Source organism: Tarenaya hassleriana, unplaced genomic scaffold (assembly GCF_000463585.1).
Source record: "Tarenaya hassleriana unplaced genomic scaffold, ASM46358v1 Cleome13, whole genome shotgun sequence".
Lineage (NCBI taxonomy): Eukaryota > Viridiplantae > Streptophyta > Magnoliopsida > Brassicales > Cleomaceae > Tarenaya > Tarenaya hassleriana.
The window spans coordinates 215,082-234,630 of NW_010963495.1; the positions used below are offsets into that span (position 1 = coordinate 215,082).

Sequence of the window (19,549 nt, forward strand, 5' to 3'; positions counted from 1 at the left end):
TGAAATTGCGACTGCGGCGGCGGAGGCTGTGAATGAAGCTGAAACGGCAACTGCTGGTCCTGAAACGACAGAGTCTGTGTCTGCGTCTGCGTCTGCGTCTGTGCCTGTGTCTGTGTTTGCGTTTGCGGTTGCTGGTGCTGGTGCTGGTGCTGGTGCTGGTGCTGCACTGGTTGATTGAAAAGCTGAAACCCTAATTGACCGAGTTGGCCAAAGTGACTCAGTTGCAGCTCCCGATCGTACAACGCCTTCCTCGAAGGATCCGACAGAACAAACCACGCATCAGAGACAAGCCTGAACGCCTGGTCGGCGTACGGGAACCGATTCCGGTTGGGGTTAAGCAGCATGGAGAGTCTACTGTACTGAGTTCCGACGAGTTCGGGGTTATGAGTGAATCGGACGAGCCGTAGAACGCCGTACCAGTCGGGCATGTTGGTGCCTCCGACGCGAGATTCTCCAGCGACAAGAGTTTCGGCGACGGCGAGGATTAACTCGGCGGGCTCAGCGAGGTGGGGATCAGACTCACACGCGCGGATCGCGAAGTTCCTAGCGCCGTGAAGGTCACCGGTGCCGAGTAGCTTCTCCGCCGTCACTAACCACCGTTCCGCCTCCGCTCTGTTACCTCCGCCTCCGCCGCCGCCACTGACGCCGCCCATCATTTTCCGCTCTGACTTTTTCTTTAAGAGGGAGAGGGCGAGAGGGTAAAACCCTTTGAACGAGAGAGAGAGAGAGAGAGAGAGAGAGAGAGAGAGAGAGAGAGAGAGAGAATTTGTGCTCCAGTGGACGAGAAAGGGACCGCGCTTTTCAGTAATCGACTTGATCTTAGAGTCAGGTTAAGACAGGAAATACAGACCGGCCGTAAGGGTATTTCTGATTCCGGGTGTGAATAAAACGGCACGGTGTTTCAAGCTTTGGAATGGAAAAGGGAAGGCGTCTTGCATATCTAAACCCCAAACGTCTCCTTATGACTCAACGAGCACTACCATGGTGGGATAATCTAAACTGTGGTTCATCCTGAGAGAATGCGTTAATGTTCACTACGTTATAGACACTTTCTGATAGTTTTTCTGCAACTCTGCTCATCGTTCCTTTCGATCCCTGTGATTGGCATTAACGTCCTCGTGACCGGTGCGCATCTCAATCATGTGTGCAATTGCCTGGAGCCCATGTTGATCCCCTAACTGGTCCTGTTTCAATCGAGAAACGGCCTTCCCTCTTGATCTCAAGTAGTCATAAAAAGTTGGTCAAAGGAAGACAATGAACTTAGTTGTAGTTTTAGAGGAGCAAACCAACTGCTCTTTTGTGACCTCCTCGAGCGTAGCTGTAGTTTCTCGAAGCAGTTTCAGCTCCTGCATAAGATTCTCAGACTTCTCCCCAAGCTTCTCATGCTCGTCCTCCAAGTCCTTCAGCCTTATCTGTTAGATAAGCAATGTAAGGATTGAAAATCGTAAACGAATGCCAGAAAAAAAAAAAACACCAGCACCGCAAAACTAACCATAGCAAACAGAGAATCCAGGCTGAATGTCATTTCACTATCCAACTTATTCTGAGCAGAGCCCAGGGACCTTGAATCTGAGTAAAGAAAGATCGCATATGTCAGGAGACAAAAGCAGCTTATTATGAGATATGGTTGGTAAGATTCAAGAATGCAGTGCACTCACCTTCTGAATTCATCGTATGCTGCTCATGATAGTCCTAAGGTTGAATAAGGATCCATCCAAAATGAGCATAGAGATAAAAAAAAGAAAAGAAAAGAAGATATCATCTTTTTGCCAACCACGACACACCCGTGATGGTGTATAACATCGGTGACAGAGAAATAGAGAAAAAAAAACACGTTTTTATAGAGGTGCAGACCATAATCTTTATGATTCTGTCCCTGAGTTTAGCTGTTGTTTCCTGAAGTTCTAAGAGCACCTGTCGAAGCTGCTTATGGTCATTTTCCAGCTCCTCAACTTTGATGCCTAACTCCTTCAACTGCATAAAAAAAAGCAGGGTGGAGGATTAAATTTGTAACGGTTCAGGCAATGGAGGAGAAAAATTAAACATAACCATTGGAGATACACAGTTATGAAACTAACATCACGAAGCTGAGATTCCATGTCGGATGACTCTTCATTCTCTAGTGCACTCTGAGCAAACTCACGCGACTTTGAATCTGAGAGAATTGGAGCTCATGAGTCACGGTACATCAGATTCACCATTCATGAACTTTTTGGTTTTGCCCTCACCTTCCAAAATTTCCTCATCTTGCTCATGCTCCTAAATTTCAGAAGGATCCATCGGAGGGGACATAAAGGATCTCAGATTTTGCCAACCAGTGTAAAAATATCATTAAGGAGGAATAGTAACAAGAAATGTACTTGGTCAGTGGAGTCTTGATCTGTCAGTTCCTTGCTGTCGGCATTTTTCCTATGAGAAGACACAAACTACCATTGATACACATCCAAATGTTTTTAATCTGCTTCTCCAACAACAACAAAAAAAAGGCCGAAGAGACAATGATACCGTGTTTCAGCAACAACCCCTCTTGACACAGATCCGCCATGTGAAATCTCCACGCCTTTCAAGCTTTTTTCACTCGCCATTCTAAAGTTCTATTAGTGGCAATCAGAGCCAAAATGAAAACATACTAGGATTTCAATATCTAACAGAAAAGCAAAACCGATGTTCAGACATATTCCATGAAGATGACTACGCAAAGTCGCCGGCGTCTGTCCAAAGATTAACAAAAAGTAGTCTAAAGATTTTGGATCCAAAGTTAGACTATTTTGCGAAAATCAAAATGAACTCAAAATCCAATCTTCCCGATGACCAAACCAGAAAGCAAACAACCAAAAGCTAAATAACATGAAAATTATCCAATCTTGAACCCTCGTTCATCGAGTAGGATCAAGATTATGCTACAGCCTACGCGAAGCATTCAAAATTATATATCCAATCTCGAACCCTTGTTCTTGATCTGTTCGAGTGTTCAAGATCTTATCGCTTAGAAAACAATTTCGAAAGAAGAAGGCAAGAAGAAATCGCATTTGTATTAATCAGTGTGAGATTCAACCACAATACACCACGCAGATAACGTCCTCGTCAAGAAGGAACCGGGAATTTCCATCTCTAGAACAAGAAACGAAGAATGGTGAAATATCAATCGGCATACCTGTGATTCTGTGAAGCAATCGCTAATTTGACTTCAATCACAAGCAAATTCTGCAACGTCCACAAAGATTGAAGAATTACAGAGCCCGATCCGCAAGAACAATCTCAAGAAATGTTCACACAGCGCTTGAAAAGTGTAGGTGTATGTATACGCGAAGAAACACAGAAAGGGAGAGAGAGATACCTCTCGCCGATGGCGGGAACCAGAAGGTTCAGTTGGCAACGGAAGAAGGGAAGAAATGAAATCGATCACATGATGGCGGGTTTATTTATATAGCGAAAAGCTGTGAGTGAATCGACGGCTGAGATCTTTTTCATTCTTAATATCTACGGTGGCTTCTCGATAAATTCGTTACTTTTTTTTAATATAAATATAAATTCATTACTTTTTTTTTTGGAAATTTGAAAAAGAGAGAGGGAGAGGATGAAAGAAACACTAGAAGGGATAAACGAAAACAGACTAAATTAAAAAGAAAATAATAATACTCCGGAAATCAAATGGTTTTCTCCGAAAAAGGTCAATCAAGAAGCAAGAAAAGGTAAACACAGAGAAATTGGGAACCCGCACTCGAAAACCCCAAAATTCAAATTCCTTCCTCTCCTCTATTCTCTTCGTGCGTCGTACGGAACACGCCTCGTGATCCTCAACCCAGCGACCGAGTTCGTAACTCAGCATCGGCCTGGCGATGACTCGGCCTTCTATTCCCTCTCCTGGGAAGTCGGAGCAGTTCCGAGTGTTCGATTTCACCGAGGACGAGATCGAGAAGGAGTCAAAGAAGCTCCTGCGAAGGTTCGAGTCTTCAGGATCGGAATCATCCTCCGCCATCAACAAGTATGAGTTTCTTCGGTACTGTGAGTGTTTCTTCTCTGTCCCTACTTGTATTGTTTAATCATTTATTCGCAAAATCTGGTGTGGAAGATGCGTCGGAGTGTGATCATTAGAAGGCCGAAGGATTACTGTGATCGTGATTTGTGTTCTCTGAAGAATTTTAGTACTCGAGTTGCCAATGAAGTATAAGAGTGACTAGCTAATTGATGCTTGGGTAACCATAACCGTTTTCTTGGTGGCAAAAATGATGATGATGATGATGATGATGATGATGATGATGATGATGATGATGATGGTGGTGGTGGTGGTGGTGGTGGTGGTGGTGGTGGTGGTGGTGGTGGTGATCGAGATCGTAATGATGATAATGATGGTCTTGATCGTTATGCTGATACATGCTAATGTGTCCGTGTGTATATATTTCTGTGTCTATGCATATTTTGGATGAAACTTAATGATGATACCTGTCTGATTTGTTTGTTTGTTTGGTTGAATGCTTGTTTTCAGTAATTGATGAGGCCAGTTAAGTAAATCAAAATAACACTATTTTTTATCTTGTGGTCTTTAGGAATCACTCATTTGGCTAAGTTGCTCTTGTTGCAATCTGATGCTTAATACTTGTATATTGTGTCCATGTTCGATAACTGCTATGAAAAATCTATGCTTCTGCTCTGTATTGGTTTGTTAACCATTCCTTTTATGTGTTTTGCTTCTGTGCTGATTTTCTGAAACTGTGGGCTTACTACACGATGTTTCCGGATTATGTTTTCTTCCTTTAACGTTTTTCTTGTTTTGGTAGTTTCACAGGACACCACAAGTGAGAGAAAGGAACCCCTCAGCAGAGTTATTGACGTAGAAGGTAAAAGAGACAACCACTTCCTTTTCTCTATTGCAGAACTTCTTCTTAAGCTCCTTCACATTTTCTATTTGCAGCTGCAAATGAGGGTTGGACTCAGGAAATGGGGCAGAGTAGCAAATCATCAGATACTTGTGCCTGCGTGGTAGATCAACAATGCTCAAAGTTAGCGTGTAATCCTGCCAATATGTCATCTGACAGAGGTGCCTTTAAAGAGGGGGTTCATGGTTTGACTCCTCATTTACAATCTCCTCTTTTGGGCACCGAAGTAAATTTCTCATTTGCCCTCAGAATTTTCCCTTCATCTATCATAACTGTACTCAGATAAAGGATTATTGACTGTCCCTATTTGTCTTTATGAGTGATCACAGAAGCAAATAATCAATGTGATCTCAGATGAACGATGTGAAAAAAGTGCACAAGGTTCATGATCTGTGTCCCTTCTTGTTCCAAGGATGAAAAGAACTCACTGTTTGTGTTAATGTTATGTTCGTTTTTCTTGACCCCACTCTTATCTCCCCTCCATATCAGATGTGTATTTATTCATGTGTTATTTTTATGCAGTCTTCCCCAAAGAAGGAACAAGGTGTGATACAAGTGGATATGGAATTGTAAGTAATAACAATGTACTATGTAGACACAAAGGAGCTAATAATCATGGAAATGAATGCCTAACTGATCTCCAGCTAATTATTCTGGTTACTTCTAACTGTCATTTGTCCTTTAATATCATTGCAGGGTGACATGATTGATATGGTTTCTGATAATTACCGTGAAAGGACAGAAATTAGCTTATCAACTTCTACCTCTTCTTTCAGAGACAAGCAAGGTTTCCTTGATTTATTTATTTTAGCTAGCTGCATATTTCTGCTGCCTCTTGCCTGAAAATTTCCTGATTTAATGAACTGTGCATTGTCTCAGTGTCATCTGGAGAAGAAGACTCAGATTGTACTTCTGGTGCACTTCATATTGTGAGTCTTACCTGGATATCATCTCTGTCTTCAACACATATGTCTAGGCTTTCTTTTCCTCCTGATGTTTTATTAACAGTGCTAATATATCTTTTATTTATTTCTTCTTCTTTTTTTTTTTCCTTTTTTGCTGGCAGGACACTGAAAATCTGCGAGTTCTTGTAATCCCTGATGTTGTGATATATGGGGATATATACTGTACAAATTCAAAATTAACCTTTTCAGATAGCTACGTAGAGGTTGAAGGTTCTTCTGTAAATGCGACTAAAGGGACTTTTAGATGTCAATGGGCAGTAGAAGATATATTCAAAATTGAGTCTCAATGGTCTCTAGAGGTGAGTAACGCAGTTCTTCATTTATATGTGGATAGATTTTTTTCTGATACTGGAACTCTTCAATAAGTTTCAGGTTGAGACTGCCATTGTCAACTTAATTATCAAATCCAGGAATCCAAAAGGAGTTGTCTGTGCCAATGAGACTACAGGTTTGAGATTCTCTCAAAAGTTCTTAATGGGCCATGTTATGTTTTTTTAACCATTAGGGGGTTGTTAAAAGTACAACTTCATAACCTGAACACGGATTTTATTCAAATTTCTTACGTGAGATGCTTCTTCAATAGTAAAGTGAAAACATACTGCTTCTTCTTATTATATGCATTAAATGGTCGATATTTTCAACCTTTGGTGGAGCATTTCACATTTTATCTTTCAAGTTTATTTGTATATATTTGTCAAAATCAACTCTTATTTAGCTATCTACAAACATGCTGACAGGTATCGATCTGTTAAAATTTGCTGTTTATGAACCTAATTGGTGTGTAGCACTAGAAGCCATCAAATCATTGAACTCGAGATACAAGGACATGTGGTTTGATATTTCTGTGTAAGTCAGCTAAGCATTTTTTTTTAATTTGCATTATTTTATGTTACTTTTTGTTATTTGTGAATGACAGTTCACTTCCTTATCGTGAAGAATTATCTTGAAGTTTTATGTTTCATATGATTCTTTTGCTGAACTCCAGCGACACTTATAGGCAAATTCGGTGACATTACAAAGTTGGTCACAAAACAAGCCCTCTAGCTGTAGTTGTACCTTACTTTTTGCTTTTACTGCTTTCCTGAAAACAATTTTTTTTCAGCACTTATTTGTCTTCTTAAAATACACTTTTGCTTGACTATTTCACTGCTCATTGATTTCCAATATTTTTTTCTTCTAAATGTAAATTGTACCTAAGCCTTTCATATCCCAAAATGAATTAGGAAAGTTTGTGCTCTGAAGCCTAAAAGGTTAAGTTAGGAAGATATGTTTACAGATTTTAAGTGGGCATCTTGCAGTGTTGATGGAGAAAGTGAGGAACATGCTTTCAAAGGCCAAATTTCGGGAACTTTAATCACCAAGTGAGTATAAAACTATCATATATTTATGCAAAATACTCAGTATAATATAATTGTTGATAAATGTTGTCTGACGACGTAAGTTCACTTAGCAATCCTGTTATTACCTGCCGCGGTTATCTTTCTGCTATTTATTGAACATGCCATGTAATTCATCTTTGTTGCATAAATTGTGTGTCACACTCTTAACGTCATATTATGTTATTGGGGTAGTACCTGAGAATTAGTTGTGCCTAATATCATCAAATTTTAGGGGATATCTCTTGTAGAGTTTGCTCTTGATATGTCAGAGGCAAGTTATATGATGAGTAGGTTCCTGTGGCGCCATCTATTGTGCTTGAAAGGCTACCAAACTTGTAATAAAGTATTGCATTTTTCAATGAATAGTTTCTTGATGCCTCAATGACAGAATGACACTTCATGACTTGAATGGATTATGACATTATTATATCAATCCCTTACCTCTTGATGCATTCTGTTTAAATTCTGATTTTATCAGTCCCACTGAGTCATTTGAAGATATAATTTACCCTCAAGGGGATCCAGATGCTATGCTAATTAGCAAGAGAGACATTGATTTTCTACAGCCAGAGAGCTTCGTCAATGACACCATAATCGATTTCTATATCAGGCAAGTTTCGTTTCTAATACATGTTCCAAGGTTTAAGGTTTACATCATCATTCCATATGCTTTGGATGTGCTCATTCGAGGAAAGGCCTCAGATCAGCTGGAATGAGTATCAATGAATTTGTTAGTAGTGCTCTCCATCTGGTCATCGGCCTTACTTTCATCTTGCCTAACGATAGGCTTTGGGGCCAGAAGCTTTCTGATAGTGTTTTAGCCTTTACAAAGTATATCTTTTTCATTTATATTGCACTTTTCTGTACATATGCCAGTTAGACACAGCTTGTAAGTTTGCGTATGATTCTTGCAGATACCTTAAGGATCAGATTCAAACAGAAGAGCAATGCAGATTCCACTTCTTCAATTGTTTCTTTTTCCGCAAGTTGGCCAACATAGACAGAGGTTCACGTAGCACTTCTCGCGGCCAGGAAGCATTTGAACGTGTGCAGAAGTGGACTAAGAATGTGGATCTTTTCGGGAAGGATTACATATTCATTCCAGTTAACTTCAAGTGAGAATATATCCGTCCATGTCAATAGTTGTGAGGGCTTATAAGGTGTCTTATACATGCATTTCTTGCAGTCTTCATTGGAGTCTGATTGTCATCTGCCATCTTGGTGAAGCGGTTCATTTTAAAGGTCAGATTCACGACAGCATTAATCTTCTTGAATCTGTTGAATTTACTTTACATCATAGAAATCTTCACTGGCAGATGTTGAAGCTCATAACGCACAAAGGGTTCCTTGCATCTTGCATATGGACTCAATTAAGGGAAGCCATAGAGGCCTGAAAAGTATTTTTCCAAGGTACATTTTAGATCTTTTCCTCAATGTTGAAATGCCATGCATTATTTCTTTCTTGTCATTTGTGTTTCAAGATGTCCGGTTAAGTTCCATGGCTTTTTTTATATGGTATCTTAGATTTGTGCTTTACTAAAAGAGAAGGTGCAAACTCTGATGGCTCTGAAATGGATTATATACCATTAGATTATTAACTTGGTTTCTGATGTGTTAAGATTTGATTGATGTTGAAATTACCTGGTGCTAATGATGCTATTGAGCTGTGAACGATCTACAGAAATTGTATAAAATTTAAATCCTATTTGTTTTTTCTTTGGAAATTAATGTTGACACTTAATATATGGTGTTGGGTTTGCTGTTTGAGACTGGTTTTGTTCATCCTATTTACATCTATTTATTGTTTCTTTTGCTCACCCTTCCGGCTCATTGTATATAACATTTCTATTTCGAATTCGTAGATTTTGGCATGAAGATTCCTTTTATTAATCGGTAATTTTCTATTGAGGTATCGTTTATGTGTTGCCCATGTGGTCGTAGTTATCTAGCTGAAGAGTGGAAAGAGAGGCATGGCAATAATAAAACAGATGATTCCGCGAGAATTTTAAATCTACAGTTCATTCCACTCCAGGTATTACTTCTCTACCGAGAATGAAATCATCTTCAGCCTTAGACTTATGATTTGGACCAAGTCATGTAAAGTAATTGCTTACTTATGCTACTAATTATCCTGAAAACTTCGATGTTAGGACCATTGGATACTTTACAATGTTTTTCTGGCATATTTGTGTGCATACAAAGACAAAATTTGATGAAATATGGCCGTATGGCATGTCAAAGAAATAATTGGTTGATTTGTGTCCAAAAATGCCTGCCAAATTATGAACTTTATAGAATTCTTCATCGGTTTTCTGATATTTTGATAGACTTCCAGTACATAGGTGTGAGGGAAACTATCCTGAAAGAAGCCCTCGGTTTCTATCATATTGTTGCTTAACTAAAAATTTCAGGTCCCTCAGCAGCAGAATTCATTCGATTGTGGCCTCTTTTTACTCCACTATTTGGAACTTTTTCTTCGGCAAGCTCCTGCTAACTTCAACCCTTCCATTATCTCAAAGTCAACCAGTTTTGTAAGTATTTCATTTCGTCTGTTGTAGATTGGGTTAAGTTGCATCTGGAGTGTTAAAATAGGGGACTATGCCATAGTGAACCGTTAGTGATAATTGTTAGTGTACCATTGTTTTACTTGTCTTATAACTACCGAATGCACATTTTTAATCTATTCGGGTTGTTAGTTATTGTTGTGTTTCTTGAAGAACTTTGAGAAAATAAAAATGATATAGTAGAAGAATCTATATCATGTAGTATGAATCCTAACTTGGCGCTGATGATAACTACATTGAACTTTTAATAACTGTCTTATTGTGTCGAGAAACGTCAACTACAATACCTTACTCGAGGTGATTATCAATCGTCAAATGAAACTACTGTCAGTTGGGACAAAATTTTTATGTTCTATATGTTTCCTTTCAGCTAACAAGGGAATGGTTTCCTCCTGCGGAAGCGTCTTTGAAGCGTGGATACATCCGAGAGTTGCTTTACAGTCTCCAGAAAGATCATTCTCGGAAAAATGTTAGTTGCAAGAGTACCCAGTCTTCTTCTGGAGTATCTGATAAGATCAGTCCAGAAGAAGAAACGGTAACCGTAAAGGAGAATTGTAGCCCGAGAAAAGCATCCGATGGTTCCTCACCAATTACCAACTCTGTTCCCCGAGAAACTGACACCGTGACGGAAACTTGTAGCTCGAGAAACTCATCTGATGGTTCCTCACCGACCCCCCACTCTGTCCCCCAAGCCAAGAATTCGCCATCAACAACTCAACATGTACACATTGAAAGATGCAGGAAAAGCTCTGGAGAGCCTCTGGATCTGATTCCTCGCAAAGAAAAATTCGATAAAGGAGGTTATGAAACCAACGCATCCAAGTACTGCCGAAAGGTTTTCATGTCGCCAATCAAGGTAACTAACTTTCTGCCCCGTAACACTACCGCTTCTTACATAAATGATTCTGTTATAAGCAATTGTATCTTTTCTCGAATCAGGAAGTCCAAGAAATCAGTGAGAATGCAACAACCAGTTCACCACCGGATACACATAATTGTACATCGAAGATGGTTGACGAGACGAACACTTTTAGGACAACCTTATTTCCCAGCAATGATCATCAACGGGTGGAAACATGTCGGAACAAGGAATGTACGCTTTATATAGAAGACAGCGACGAGGAAGATCTGGTCTCAATATCATCTATTCCCGAGTCCCCGGACTTATCAGAAGTCAAACAAAACGAAGATGACATGCTTCTACTTGTTGAAGAGAACCACAGAAGAAGCGAAATCCAGTCTCCTTCAACGTCGGTTGAGATGCTCTCTCTTTGCGTCGTTGAAGACTCGCTTGAACTCGAGGTTAGCGACAAAGGAAGCGATGGGATTAAAGATTCTGCTTCTTCTCGGGTTTTGTTGTCGAGCGAAGACCGTGGCTCGAAAGAGAGAGGTAGAGGAGGTGGTGAGGATGATGTCTTAGCGAGAAGCCGAGATTTGGTGTCTCGGCCATTGGAGAAACAGATAACTAAGCGGCCAAAGAGGCAATGATTCTCTATATTCCCTTTACTTGCTAACGTATGGTACTCTCACATTTTTGGGAAAAGGAAGTTGAAGTCTTATAATCGTTTTATCCAGTGTCGGATACAGTTTGTCAAATCTTAAAGTCACGATATATCACCCGACGGCTTCAATGAAAATTAAATAAGGCCTTTTTTGTAAAACTCGAAAAATAGAGGGAGTCGTTTGGAAATATTTCTGGCTAACGTAGTGAAATCTTATAAAGGAGCCAATAGCGTTGCGTTTCTGCTCTTGCAATTTTTCTCAACGAACAGAGATTCTCAGCGACTTCTCTCTCCTCCCGGCCATTTTCCTCCTGTCTATTTCTAGAGAGAGAGAGAGATGGCGGAGGAGAAGGTGAGAGACGAGGCGATGCAGATGATGGGAATGTTTCAAGTTCTTCCGAGGCTCGTGGTCTTCGATCTCGATTACACTCTCTGGCCCTTTTATTGGTAAATTCCTGGAATCCTTCTCTTGTTTGATATCTCATAGGGATCAAATGGGAAATCGACGAATAACTATAGAATATCATCCAGGGTTTTCGATTTTGATTTTGATGGTGAATTTGAAGAAATTCAAACTCCCATCATTCTGTGAAGTTCATTATTATGGTGTATATGCTCTTTTAGTTGTCATAAAGGGGTGACGGAAGAGTGATTTTGCTACGATTGTGAAGAAGCTGTTTTTGATTTCTTTCGTTTAAGAAGGAAAAGGGAATCTGAAATAATGGCAGATGTCTTTGAAGCTGCATGATTCAATAAATTTCTGTCTATCTGAATCTGTAAATGGATTTGTCTATCTGACTCTGTAACCGGAAAATGAGAAAACGAAAGCGACAAAGATGATGACTAGTGTGTTCTTTTGCAATGAAATGTTTGAAATGGTCTTTGTTGATTTGTGTTATCCGGCCAGCGAATGCCGCTCCAAACGCGAAATGCCGTCTTTGTATCCGAATGCAAAGGGCATCCTGAAAGCTCTGCAAGAAAAGGGGATCGATATGGCAATCGCTTCAAGATCTCCGACTGCAGACATAGCTAACACATTCCTCGACAAGTTAAACATCAAACCGATGTTCATTACCAAGGTGAGACCAACAGACACAACTTCATATCTTGTCTGATAAACCCTCTTTACATTACTAGTAAGTGTTGTTCTTGTTCAGAAGAGGTGAATTTCTGAAGAGTGTAGATGTTTGTTTTGCTCGAAAACTGTTCTTCTTACGGGCATCTTCATTCAGTAGATTACGGCATCTAGCATTTTTAGTCGAAGTGAGATGTATTTCTCTGTTTCCTCTTGGATTGTTTCAGGAGATCTTTTCGAGTTGGAGTCACAAGACGGAACATTTTCAGAGGATACACGCAAGGACAAGCGTGCCATTCACCTCGATGCTCTTCTTCGATGATGAAGACAGAAATATCAAATCTGTAAGCAATCTCTCTCTTCTCGCCAATTTTTAATTCTTTTCCGCAACATGTAAACAAAGATCAACGAGACCGATCAAATCCTTTGCCCACGAAAACCGAAACGAAATTTGCAGGTATCGAAAATGGGAGTGACAAGCATCTTGGTGGGAAACGGGGTTACCCTTGGAGCATTTAGACAAGGGCTCACTGAATTTGCACAAAATCAGAACAACATCGAGAAGAACAAGCAGAGATGGCGTAAGTTTTCAGGAAAGTCATCATCCGAGATAGACGACGAGGACTGACAGAAACCGAACAAACATTTGAGGTCGGGGAATGACCAACATTGTCTCACTTAGCCATATACACTGCGGAATAACTTTCATGGATGCAAACAGATTTCGTGAATCTCTCGATGTTTTCTTGCTATGTGATTGAAAAAAAAAAGAATCAAGCTTTTGAACAGGAAACAAGAAAAAGAACAACCTAAGCAGCAACAACCCTAGGCAGGATGAAACAGAGTGAGCAAACACAATCCTATCACATACATAATGATCTTTTTCTCAGAGAGGAAGATCAGGCATCATCATCTCTACCCTGCCGTTGAAGGAGCAATTGCTCGAGTTCTTCCCTGCGGCGTTCTATGTCCTGCATCACTCCGATAAAGTTTCAATGAACAATTGCAGAACGGGTTCTAGAAAGTAATGTAATTCGATAATTCATCGCTGCTGAAACCACGAGAGCGTCAGTCAAAAAACTTACCTCGAGGTCCTTGATGGCTTGTTCCCTTGAAATTTCCTTCTGCTGCCGTGCACGCTTCAGAAAGCCGATGCATAAAAGCCCCTAAAGATCAGACAGTGATCAGAGATTGAAACAGAAACAAGCCGCTAAGTAGCAAAGATTACTTCAAAAAATGGTTGCCATAAAGATTCAAATGAAATATATGAACTCCCAAGTATGGCCGGGAAATCAAGTGAAATCCCAAACGCGGTTTAGGAGTTTCATCATCGTCCGACATAACAACAGATGGAATCGGTTCAGGCAAAAGAACTACAAGTTCTGCCCGTGAGTATCTGCAAATTTGTATTAAGCAACATATGCATCTAGTGGGTCAAATTTATAGAGCCATCAAAACTGATCCTTGAGGCTTGAAATCTTAGCAGAACTTCATGTGCAATGCGAGACTCTACTAGAACAAAACCATACCACATAAAAGCTGTAAGAAATGGCTCGGGTCCGAACACGAGTTAGAGGCCAATGAATAAGGCAGAAGCCTCTTCATTTGAGGTAAAACTTGGGACAGGAACAACAGGAGCCTAAGGTTGACAGTGGAAATAAGGCACGCTCTCGAAGTCTCGATCAAGACACTTCTAACAATCTCAAAGCTAAATGAATAGAGAACCAACTAACTCATGGTATCAATAGCACAAAATAGGAAATACGCAGCTGAGATTAATTTAGGATGGACAAATCCTCTTACCGATACAACATAGACGAAACCACAAGAGAGGAGCATGTAGCTGGCAATGTTCTGCAGAACCAAGAGATCTTTCTTCTGAGCCATGTAGTCAGGGAAAGCTCTTGTCATCACAGCAACACTGAAATGGGACAGAAACAGTGACATACGTTAACTAACTTGAACAAGCCGAACCCCAATCTTGTTTTTTAGTTCCTCAACGTTCTTGAAATCGGAAGTTTCAGATCAATAGAACTAATTCCGCATAACAAAAGAAACCGAATTCATCATACTAAAAGGCTACAGCTGCACAAGACAAAACCTTTCAAAAGAAACCAAAAGATTATCATTTTTCTGCAAATACAAACAAACCCAGGAAACAGAAGGAGAGGTCACAGAGATGCAACATACAAAATCTGAAGCATTCCTCGACCAGCCCAGTACTCCAATACCTGCAGCGATGTTCAGTAGAAATCTATGAATTGGGCAAATACTGTTCATGTAAGGAATTTGACAAATGCATCGAGAGAGAATTTCAAAGAGAAAAGGAAGATACTGAACAAAAGATCCAATACCTTCCAGAACTTGAGGATGAAACCCCATTCTGTCTCCGCAAGAACAACAAAACAAGCAATCAACACAGCGTAACATCTGAAGATTCCATCGAATATCTGATCAATAATCAGAAACAAAAACCAAGAAATCCACGGTCAAGAGAACGATCCGAAACCAGCATTATCAGAGTACCCATATGGCTCCGCAACCTACACAGAGAGAGAGAGAGAGAGAGAGAGAGAGAGAGAGAGAGAGAGAGAGAGAGAGAGAGCGGACATCGTGACTATCCCTGAAGGAGCGAACGGCGGCAAGAACATTGACGACAACGCAGAGGATCGCTATAAGAGAGGTGACAAAGCTGAAGCATTTGCAAACAACGAGGAAAGGGTCTGCTCTGTTTCTGAGCCTCGATCTTAGGGATCCTGAAGAAGAGGCTCCGGCGACGGGTCGATCGTCTTCCTCGCTCCTCTCCATCTAAAACCCAAAATTCCGACAGAAATATCGTCCGCTCCAATCGTTGACAGTTGGAAGATGCCGAAATCGGAGGAGTTCGCGGTGAAGAAAATGGGGTGCGAAGCTTTTTTGTGTCCGTTTTCTCTTCTTCCGATGTGGTTTCTCTTCTGGAAAGCGGGATTGTTTCACCGGCCGTTCTAAGCCTTTTCCTTTTTTTATTGCTTTTTTTCCCCTTAATGCTTTATTTTTTATCCTCTTTATGACTGGTCGTTGGTTTGTGGGCTGGCACTCGGCCCTCTTATATAACTTTGTTTTTTTAAACTAAATTTAATAATTATAAATGATTTCAAACGTTCTTATTTTTTTAAAATCCTTCTATGATTTTAATTAGAATTCGAAAAATATTTCGTATATTTTTTTTAAATTCTAAAAACTGTGTCAATATGGTAATTGATTTATATATTAGATTTTGGTTCAACAATTTATTTTATTTTTATTTAATTTTTAAATTATTTTTATATCTGTTTAGATTCAAAACTTAAGTTAATATTTTCTTAATATATATTTTTAGAACGATTTAAATACGCTTTTAACTATCGAAATAAAAAATTACCCATAAACAAAATCTGAACACAAAAGCAAATATTAAATAGCTATTTCAAACTAAAAATATAAATCTCCTAAAAGAAATTTAAACATGTGCTACTACGAACAAAATATTTGGACCAGTAACAAAAGCATTTCACCAATAAATACCCCTGATTACCATGATTAGTGAAGGTCACAACCTTCTTAAGTATAGTTATAAGTTTTGATTTCAAACATTCAAAACATTAATTAATAATGTAACACGGAGCAATAACGAATATCATATTTTAGATCAACAATTTTAATATTCCACACAAAATTTCTCGTTACTATGAAAAATAAAACTGTCAAAAATCACAGAGGGATAGTTTTTTTTTTAATATTCTAATATAATATGAGAGACGTTTCAATGAGTACAATGAAAAAACGCATAATATAATATAACTTAAAAAGGAAATATCCCCAAACTCGAAAGGTAAAATCTAATTTACCTATCAGCCTTGAGTGAGATTTACTCCACATTTGCTCTAGTCTTAGCCTTTTTCTTTCTCCCTCCTCCTTAAAGTCTATGTTTTTATGTCTTCACCATAACTTTCCCTTGAGAAAGTTGGTGCAGAGCTTCTTCCATTCCTCTCGGTCCGGCTCCAGTTTCTCCACGTTCGCCCTCACTTCGTCTGCGTACGATTCCTATACGCAATCATATCGAATCGAATCAACACTCTCATTACGTAATATTATGGTAGTATTATCGAATTTGATGATATTACACGATAACGAGAATACCCTTGCACTCATAACTATAACTAGTGGGCGAATGTTACTTACAACGATGAAATTGCGCTGAAGAAGACGCTCGATTATGCTAAGAAGGATGTCCTTGGTGTACTCGGGATGACCCTGAATCCCCATCATGTGCTCACGGTACTTGCAGATCTCGATCCCCGTTTGACCTGACCACGCCAGTATCTCGGCTTCTGGTGGTGCCTCCAAGACCTAAAATGCAACCATATAACCTCTGTCAAAGCAGATAAATCGAAACAAACCCTTTGTTCTGAGACTTGACTGACTAATTTTCGTCGATACAAGAGGGCACTAAACCAACCTCGTCGCGGTGGCACTCGATCACGGAAAGCACGGTCGGGATTTGGAGGGAAGAAAAGAGTTTCGTGCTTGACGGGGACAAGTTTATGTTGGTGACTCCAATGTCCCAACCGAGTTTCGCCCTCCCCACCTTTCCTCCTAGCGCACGGCACAGCACCTGAACCGATCATCATACCACAACATCATCAGCAGAAGAGAGAGAGAGAGAGAGAGAGAGAGAGAGAGAGATTTTGATGCAGAAAACAATGTGAAGGAGAATAAAACAGAGGAAATGGGTAACGTAACCCATGAGCGGCGTGAGCCTTGCTTGCAGACAAACGCAATGTTTGGACATTATTTAAGGAGAAGCAAAGCAACATGGAGGAAAAATGAAATGTACCGAACAAATAAATATGATAAACGGAATTTGTCCATATGTACATGTTTCTTTCTTCTTCTAGATTCCTTGCGATTCCGAAATCAGCTCCAGTCATTTTTTTGTGTGTATAAAGGAGAAACCATCTTTTCATATGAGAAGCAAGCAAGCTTGTCATGGGTCACTTTTCTTCCCAAACCCACATGAAGACCAACTTTAAAAAAAATTGAAAATTATCTTAATCCGGAAACGACGCAATCAATGAGAGGTCAGTTTAAGTAAAAGAATCTGAAAAAAAAAAGTGAAAAAGATTCAGATCTAACTCGTACGGACACTGGACCACATAGACACAGAGATACGGATGGAAAGTAAAACAATGACGCAGCAAAGCTACTTCTGTTGTATAGAGATCAACATCACGGGCAAAAACTGCACGCTTTTTTCAAGGGATTAATGATTTCAATCAAAGATCCTTTGATAATTGAAAATAAATTACCTTAGAAACATAAAGAAGAAAATCTCAAAAGTTCATGCTATATTTAAATCTTATCTCCCAAACAATTAAGACAAATTAAAAGAACAAAAGCCAGGCGAATCTCAAAATTCGTCATACCTCCTGCATATTAATAAAATAAAAATTTACTATAATTCTTCCAAAATTTATTGAGATACTTAAGATTCTACAACGAAATTTTATTAACCAAAAGCACCCCACTTTAAATTTCACCATCTAATTGCAATTAATTATAATAGTTGAGTATTTGCCCAACTAGTGTTGAGTCGTGGACAAATGTCCAAAACCCATTCTGACATTTTAATTTACGCTGTTGACATTTACTATATATATTATATTTCTCCGTACCACTATTCCTTTTAATTCATGCATTCAAATTATTTATTTTCACCTTCTTAAATATTTATTTTTCTACCTCTGCATTAAAGAGTAACGTTTCCACGCGGCACCTTGCATTTGTAGGCGGAGGAACAAAAACCAGAGTAATAGATTTTTTTTTAATTATATATACATATATATATTATTTATCATCAAAACAATAATCATTACCCCCAAAAAAAAGACTTTGAAACCAATATATGTTTCTCAGATTGAAAATGAAACGCTAATAATATAATGTAACGCTCATTTTCACGAACAAAAAGTGGAACTTGTTACTGAACTCGATGATAGTTTATCTGGGCGATATTTTTTTTTTTTTAAACTTATAATGCTGTTTTCCTGCAAATTTCTATTTACGTTCTCTAATTTTAAGGGAATCATATCTTTCCCGGATTCTAACAATTTTCACGGAAAATCAGTAAAGAAAAACACGCAAATTTCAATGGAGTCAAAACAGCATCTCACAAATCTCGCTGCAAATATATTCAAATTTAAAGCCGCTGACAATAAATAAATAAATAAATAATAAAAAATGCACGCGTGGCAAGGGGTAAAACGGTAATAATGCAAAATTACCTGGTGGCCGAAACAAATCCCGAGAACCTTCTTCTTCAAGGAATCCAATCTCTGCAAGAACTCCATGAGCCTGCAGATCCATGGATCGTCCCCATGAGCGTCGTTACAGCTCCCGGTGATGACGAATCCATCGTACATCTTGATCTCTTCCTCGGTGGGCAGCTCTCCGGTTGCCACATGATACACGTCCCACGAATCGCCTTCCTCCGAAAGGTACTTCACAAAAACGCCGAAATAGCCTCCGTATTTCTTCTTTACGTACTCGGAATCCTCCGCGCACAGGAGAACGGCGTACCTATTTCCGCTGGGCTGAGACATTTTCCGAACGACGGAAAATTCAAAATCAGAGAGAGAGAGAGAGATCGTTCCTCTTCCAGTTCCCTCTAAAATCGGAGGACTTAGAGAGAGAATGTGGGGAACCAGAAGGAGACTGATCTTCCTCTAGAGAGAGATCGGAGAGGTTTCCCAAGGATTTGATGACGAAGTAAAAGATGAAGGAAAAGAAAAATGATGGATTTTGGGGTTCTACACGAAGGTGCTTATAAACTGGGTGGTGAGGAGGGGGTTTCACAATGAGGCGTGTTTTTCATCTTATTTACAATTCTGTCCTTCCCTATTCTATCTTCTATTTACCAATTTACCCCTGTAAGCAGATTGGAAACCACGGATTTTTTTTTTCCTTTTTCCACTCTTAAACAACAGTAAAAAACAGTCACTCTTTTTTTTTGGTTAAGAAAACAGTCATTTTTACGTGTACATTATCTACATTATTAAATTTAACGAAATTTTATGGATAACCATAGAATTTAACTAATTTACAATCTGATATCATTTATCTCTTTACCGTCCGACTTATTTTATAATAAAAAAAATTGTTCAACAAAC

General features: G+C 39.3%; 6 protein-coding genes across 12 annotated transcripts in view; 2 read left to right on the forward strand and 4 right to left on the reverse strand.

Annotated features, from left to right (window-relative positions):
* Positions 1-838, reverse strand: part of LOC104807178 (probable serine/threonine-protein kinase kinX) — a 5,089-nt gene extending 4,251 nt beyond the window's left edge. Inside the window, exon 1 of the mRNA XM_019201815.1 lies at positions 5-838. Coding sequence (XP_019057360.1) covers positions 5-656 — 652 coding nt within the window. The 5' untranslated portion in view covers positions 657-838. The remainder of the gene's footprint in view (positions 1-4) is intronic.
* Positions 839-925: 87 nt separating this feature from the next.
* Positions 926-3,380, reverse strand: LOC104807179. Its single transcript, XM_010532345.1, has 11 exons — positions 3,338-3,380; positions 3,155-3,204; positions 2,506-2,594; positions 2,361-2,409; positions 2,229-2,259; positions 2,079-2,155; positions 1,855-1,974; positions 1,659-1,692; positions 1,493-1,569; positions 1,287-1,412; positions 926-1,184 (listed from the first exon to the last, which is right to left on the reverse strand). Exons 3-11 carry the CDS (start codon positions 2,583-2,585, stop codon positions 1,077-1,079), a joined length of 702 nt encoding a protein of 233 aa, XP_010530647.1. The 5' UTR covers positions 2,586-2,594; positions 3,155-3,204; positions 3,338-3,380; the 3' UTR covers positions 926-1,076.
* A 269-nt stretch (positions 3,381-3,649) lies between these two features.
* LOC104807180 (probable ubiquitin-like-specific protease 2A) lies at positions 3,650-11,355 on the forward strand. Of its 7 annotated transcripts, none has more exons than XM_010532346.2 (19): positions 3,650-4,005; positions 4,779-4,838; positions 4,913-5,103; positions 5,207-5,258; positions 5,400-5,446; positions 5,574-5,664; positions 5,757-5,806; positions 5,944-6,141; positions 6,215-6,290; positions 6,580-6,688; positions 7,141-7,203; positions 7,700-7,831; positions 8,136-8,336; positions 8,408-8,463; positions 8,538-8,631; positions 9,163-9,253; positions 9,633-9,752; positions 10,156-10,641; positions 10,725-11,355. In XM_010532346.2, the coding sequence occupies exons 1-19, from the start codon at positions 3,840-3,842 to the stop codon at positions 11,271-11,273; spliced, it is 2,832 nt and encodes a 943-aa protein (XP_010530648.1). In that variant the 5' UTR covers positions 3,650-3,839; the 3' UTR covers positions 11,274-11,355. The 7 variants fall into 7 exon arrangements, with proteins under 7 accessions (XP_010530648.1, XP_010530649.1, XP_010530650.1 ...); XM_010532347.2 differs by having other exon boundaries at positions 5,757-5,792; positions 6,032-6,141; XM_010532348.1 differs by having other exon boundaries at positions 3,897-4,000.
* A 169-nt stretch (positions 11,356-11,524) lies between these two features.
* LOC104807183 (magnesium-dependent phosphatase 1) lies at positions 11,525-13,093 on the forward strand. Its single transcript, XM_010532356.1, has 4 exons — positions 11,525-11,734; positions 12,195-12,366; positions 12,590-12,706; positions 12,820-13,093. Exons 1-4 carry the CDS (start codon positions 11,625-11,627, stop codon positions 12,988-12,990), a joined length of 570 nt encoding a protein of 189 aa, XP_010530658.1. The 5' UTR covers positions 11,525-11,624; the 3' UTR covers positions 12,991-13,093.
* Positions 13,071-15,401, reverse strand: LOC104807182. The gene is made up of 6 exons (XM_010532355.2): positions 14,973-15,401; positions 14,717-14,812; positions 14,553-14,593; positions 14,166-14,283; positions 13,448-13,528; positions 13,071-13,333 (listed from the first exon to the last, which is right to left on the reverse strand). The coding sequence occupies exons 1-6, from the start codon at positions 15,168-15,170 to the stop codon at positions 13,262-13,264; spliced, it is 606 nt and encodes a 201-aa protein (XP_010530657.1). The 5' UTR covers positions 15,171-15,401; the 3' UTR covers positions 13,071-13,261.
* Positions 15,402-16,044: 643 nt separating this feature from the next.
* On the reverse strand, positions 16,045-19,178 carry LOC104807184 (gamma-glutamyl peptidase 5-like). Its single transcript, XM_010532357.1, has 4 exons — positions 18,665-19,178; positions 16,840-16,995; positions 16,563-16,730; positions 16,045-16,424 (listed from the first exon to the last, which is right to left on the reverse strand). The coding sequence occupies exons 1-4, from the start codon at positions 18,980-18,982 to the stop codon at positions 16,320-16,322; spliced, it is 747 nt and encodes a 248-aa protein (XP_010530659.1). The 5' UTR covers positions 18,983-19,178; the 3' UTR covers positions 16,045-16,319.
* Positions 19,179-19,549: the final 371 nt, after the last annotated feature.

Excerpts from the sequence above, each read along its gene's own strand:
- LOC104807183 (XM_010532356.1), top strand. The coding sequence starts at position 11,625 with ATGGCGGAGGAGAAGGTGAGAGACGAGGCGATGCAGATGATGGGAATG. Across the intron at positions 12,367-12,589 it reads AACCGATGTTCATTACCAAG|GAGATCTTTTCGAGTTGGAG; the intron begins GTGAGACCAACA and ends GGATTGTTTCAG. Across the intron at positions 12,707-12,819 it reads AAGACAGAAATATCAAATCT|GTATCGAAAATGGGAGTGAC; the intron begins GTAAGCAATCTC and ends CGAAATTTGCAG.
- LOC104807180 (XM_010532346.2), top strand. The coding sequence starts at position 3,840 with ATGACTCGGCCTTCTATTCCCTCTCCTGGGAAGTCGGAGCAGTTCCGA. Across the intron at positions 7,204-7,699 it reads TCGGGAACTTTAATCACCAA|TCCCACTGAGTCATTTGAAG; the intron begins GTGAGTATAAAA and ends TGATTTTATCAG. Across the intron at positions 7,832-8,135 it reads ATAATCGATTTCTATATCAG|ATACCTTAAGGATCAGATTC; the intron begins GCAAGTTTCGTT and ends TGATTCTTGCAG.
- LOC104807179 (XM_010532345.1), bottom strand. The coding sequence starts at position 2,585 with ATGGCGAGTGAAAAAAGCTTGAAAGGCGTGGAGATTTCACATGGCGGA. Across the intron at positions 2,410-2,505 it reads GGGGTTGTTGCTGAAACACG|GAAAAATGCCGACAGCAAGG; the intron begins GTATCATTGTCT and ends GTCTTCTCATAG. Across the intron at positions 1,413-1,492 it reads TGGATTCTCTGTTTGCTATG|ATAAGGCTGAAGGACTTGGA; the intron begins GTTAGTTTTGCG and ends CTTATCTAACAG.
- LOC104807184 (XM_010532357.1), bottom strand. The coding sequence starts at position 18,982 with ATGTCTCAGCCCAGCGGAAATAGGTACGCCGTTCTCCTGTGCGCGGAG. Across the intron at positions 16,996-18,664 it reads GGATTTGTTTCGGCCACCAG|GTGCTGTGCCGTGCGCTAGG; the intron begins GTAATTTTGCAT and ends TGATCGGTTCAG. Across the intron at positions 16,731-16,839 it reads TCGAGTGCCACCGCGACGAG|GTCTTGGAGGCACCACCAGA; the intron begins GTTGGTTTAGTG and ends GTTGCATTTTAG.
- LOC104807182 (XM_010532355.2), bottom strand. The coding sequence starts at position 15,170 with ATGGAGAGGAGCGAGGAAGACGATCGACCCGTCGCCGGAGCCTCTTCT. Across the intron at positions 14,594-14,716 it reads TCATCCTCAAGTTCTGGAAG|GTATTGGAGTACTGGGCTGG; the intron begins GTATTGGATCTT and ends ACATCGCTGCAG. Across the intron at positions 13,334-13,447 it reads AAGCCATCAAGGACCTCGAG|GACATAGAACGCCGCAGGGA; the intron begins GTAAGTTTTTTG and ends GGAGTGATGCAG.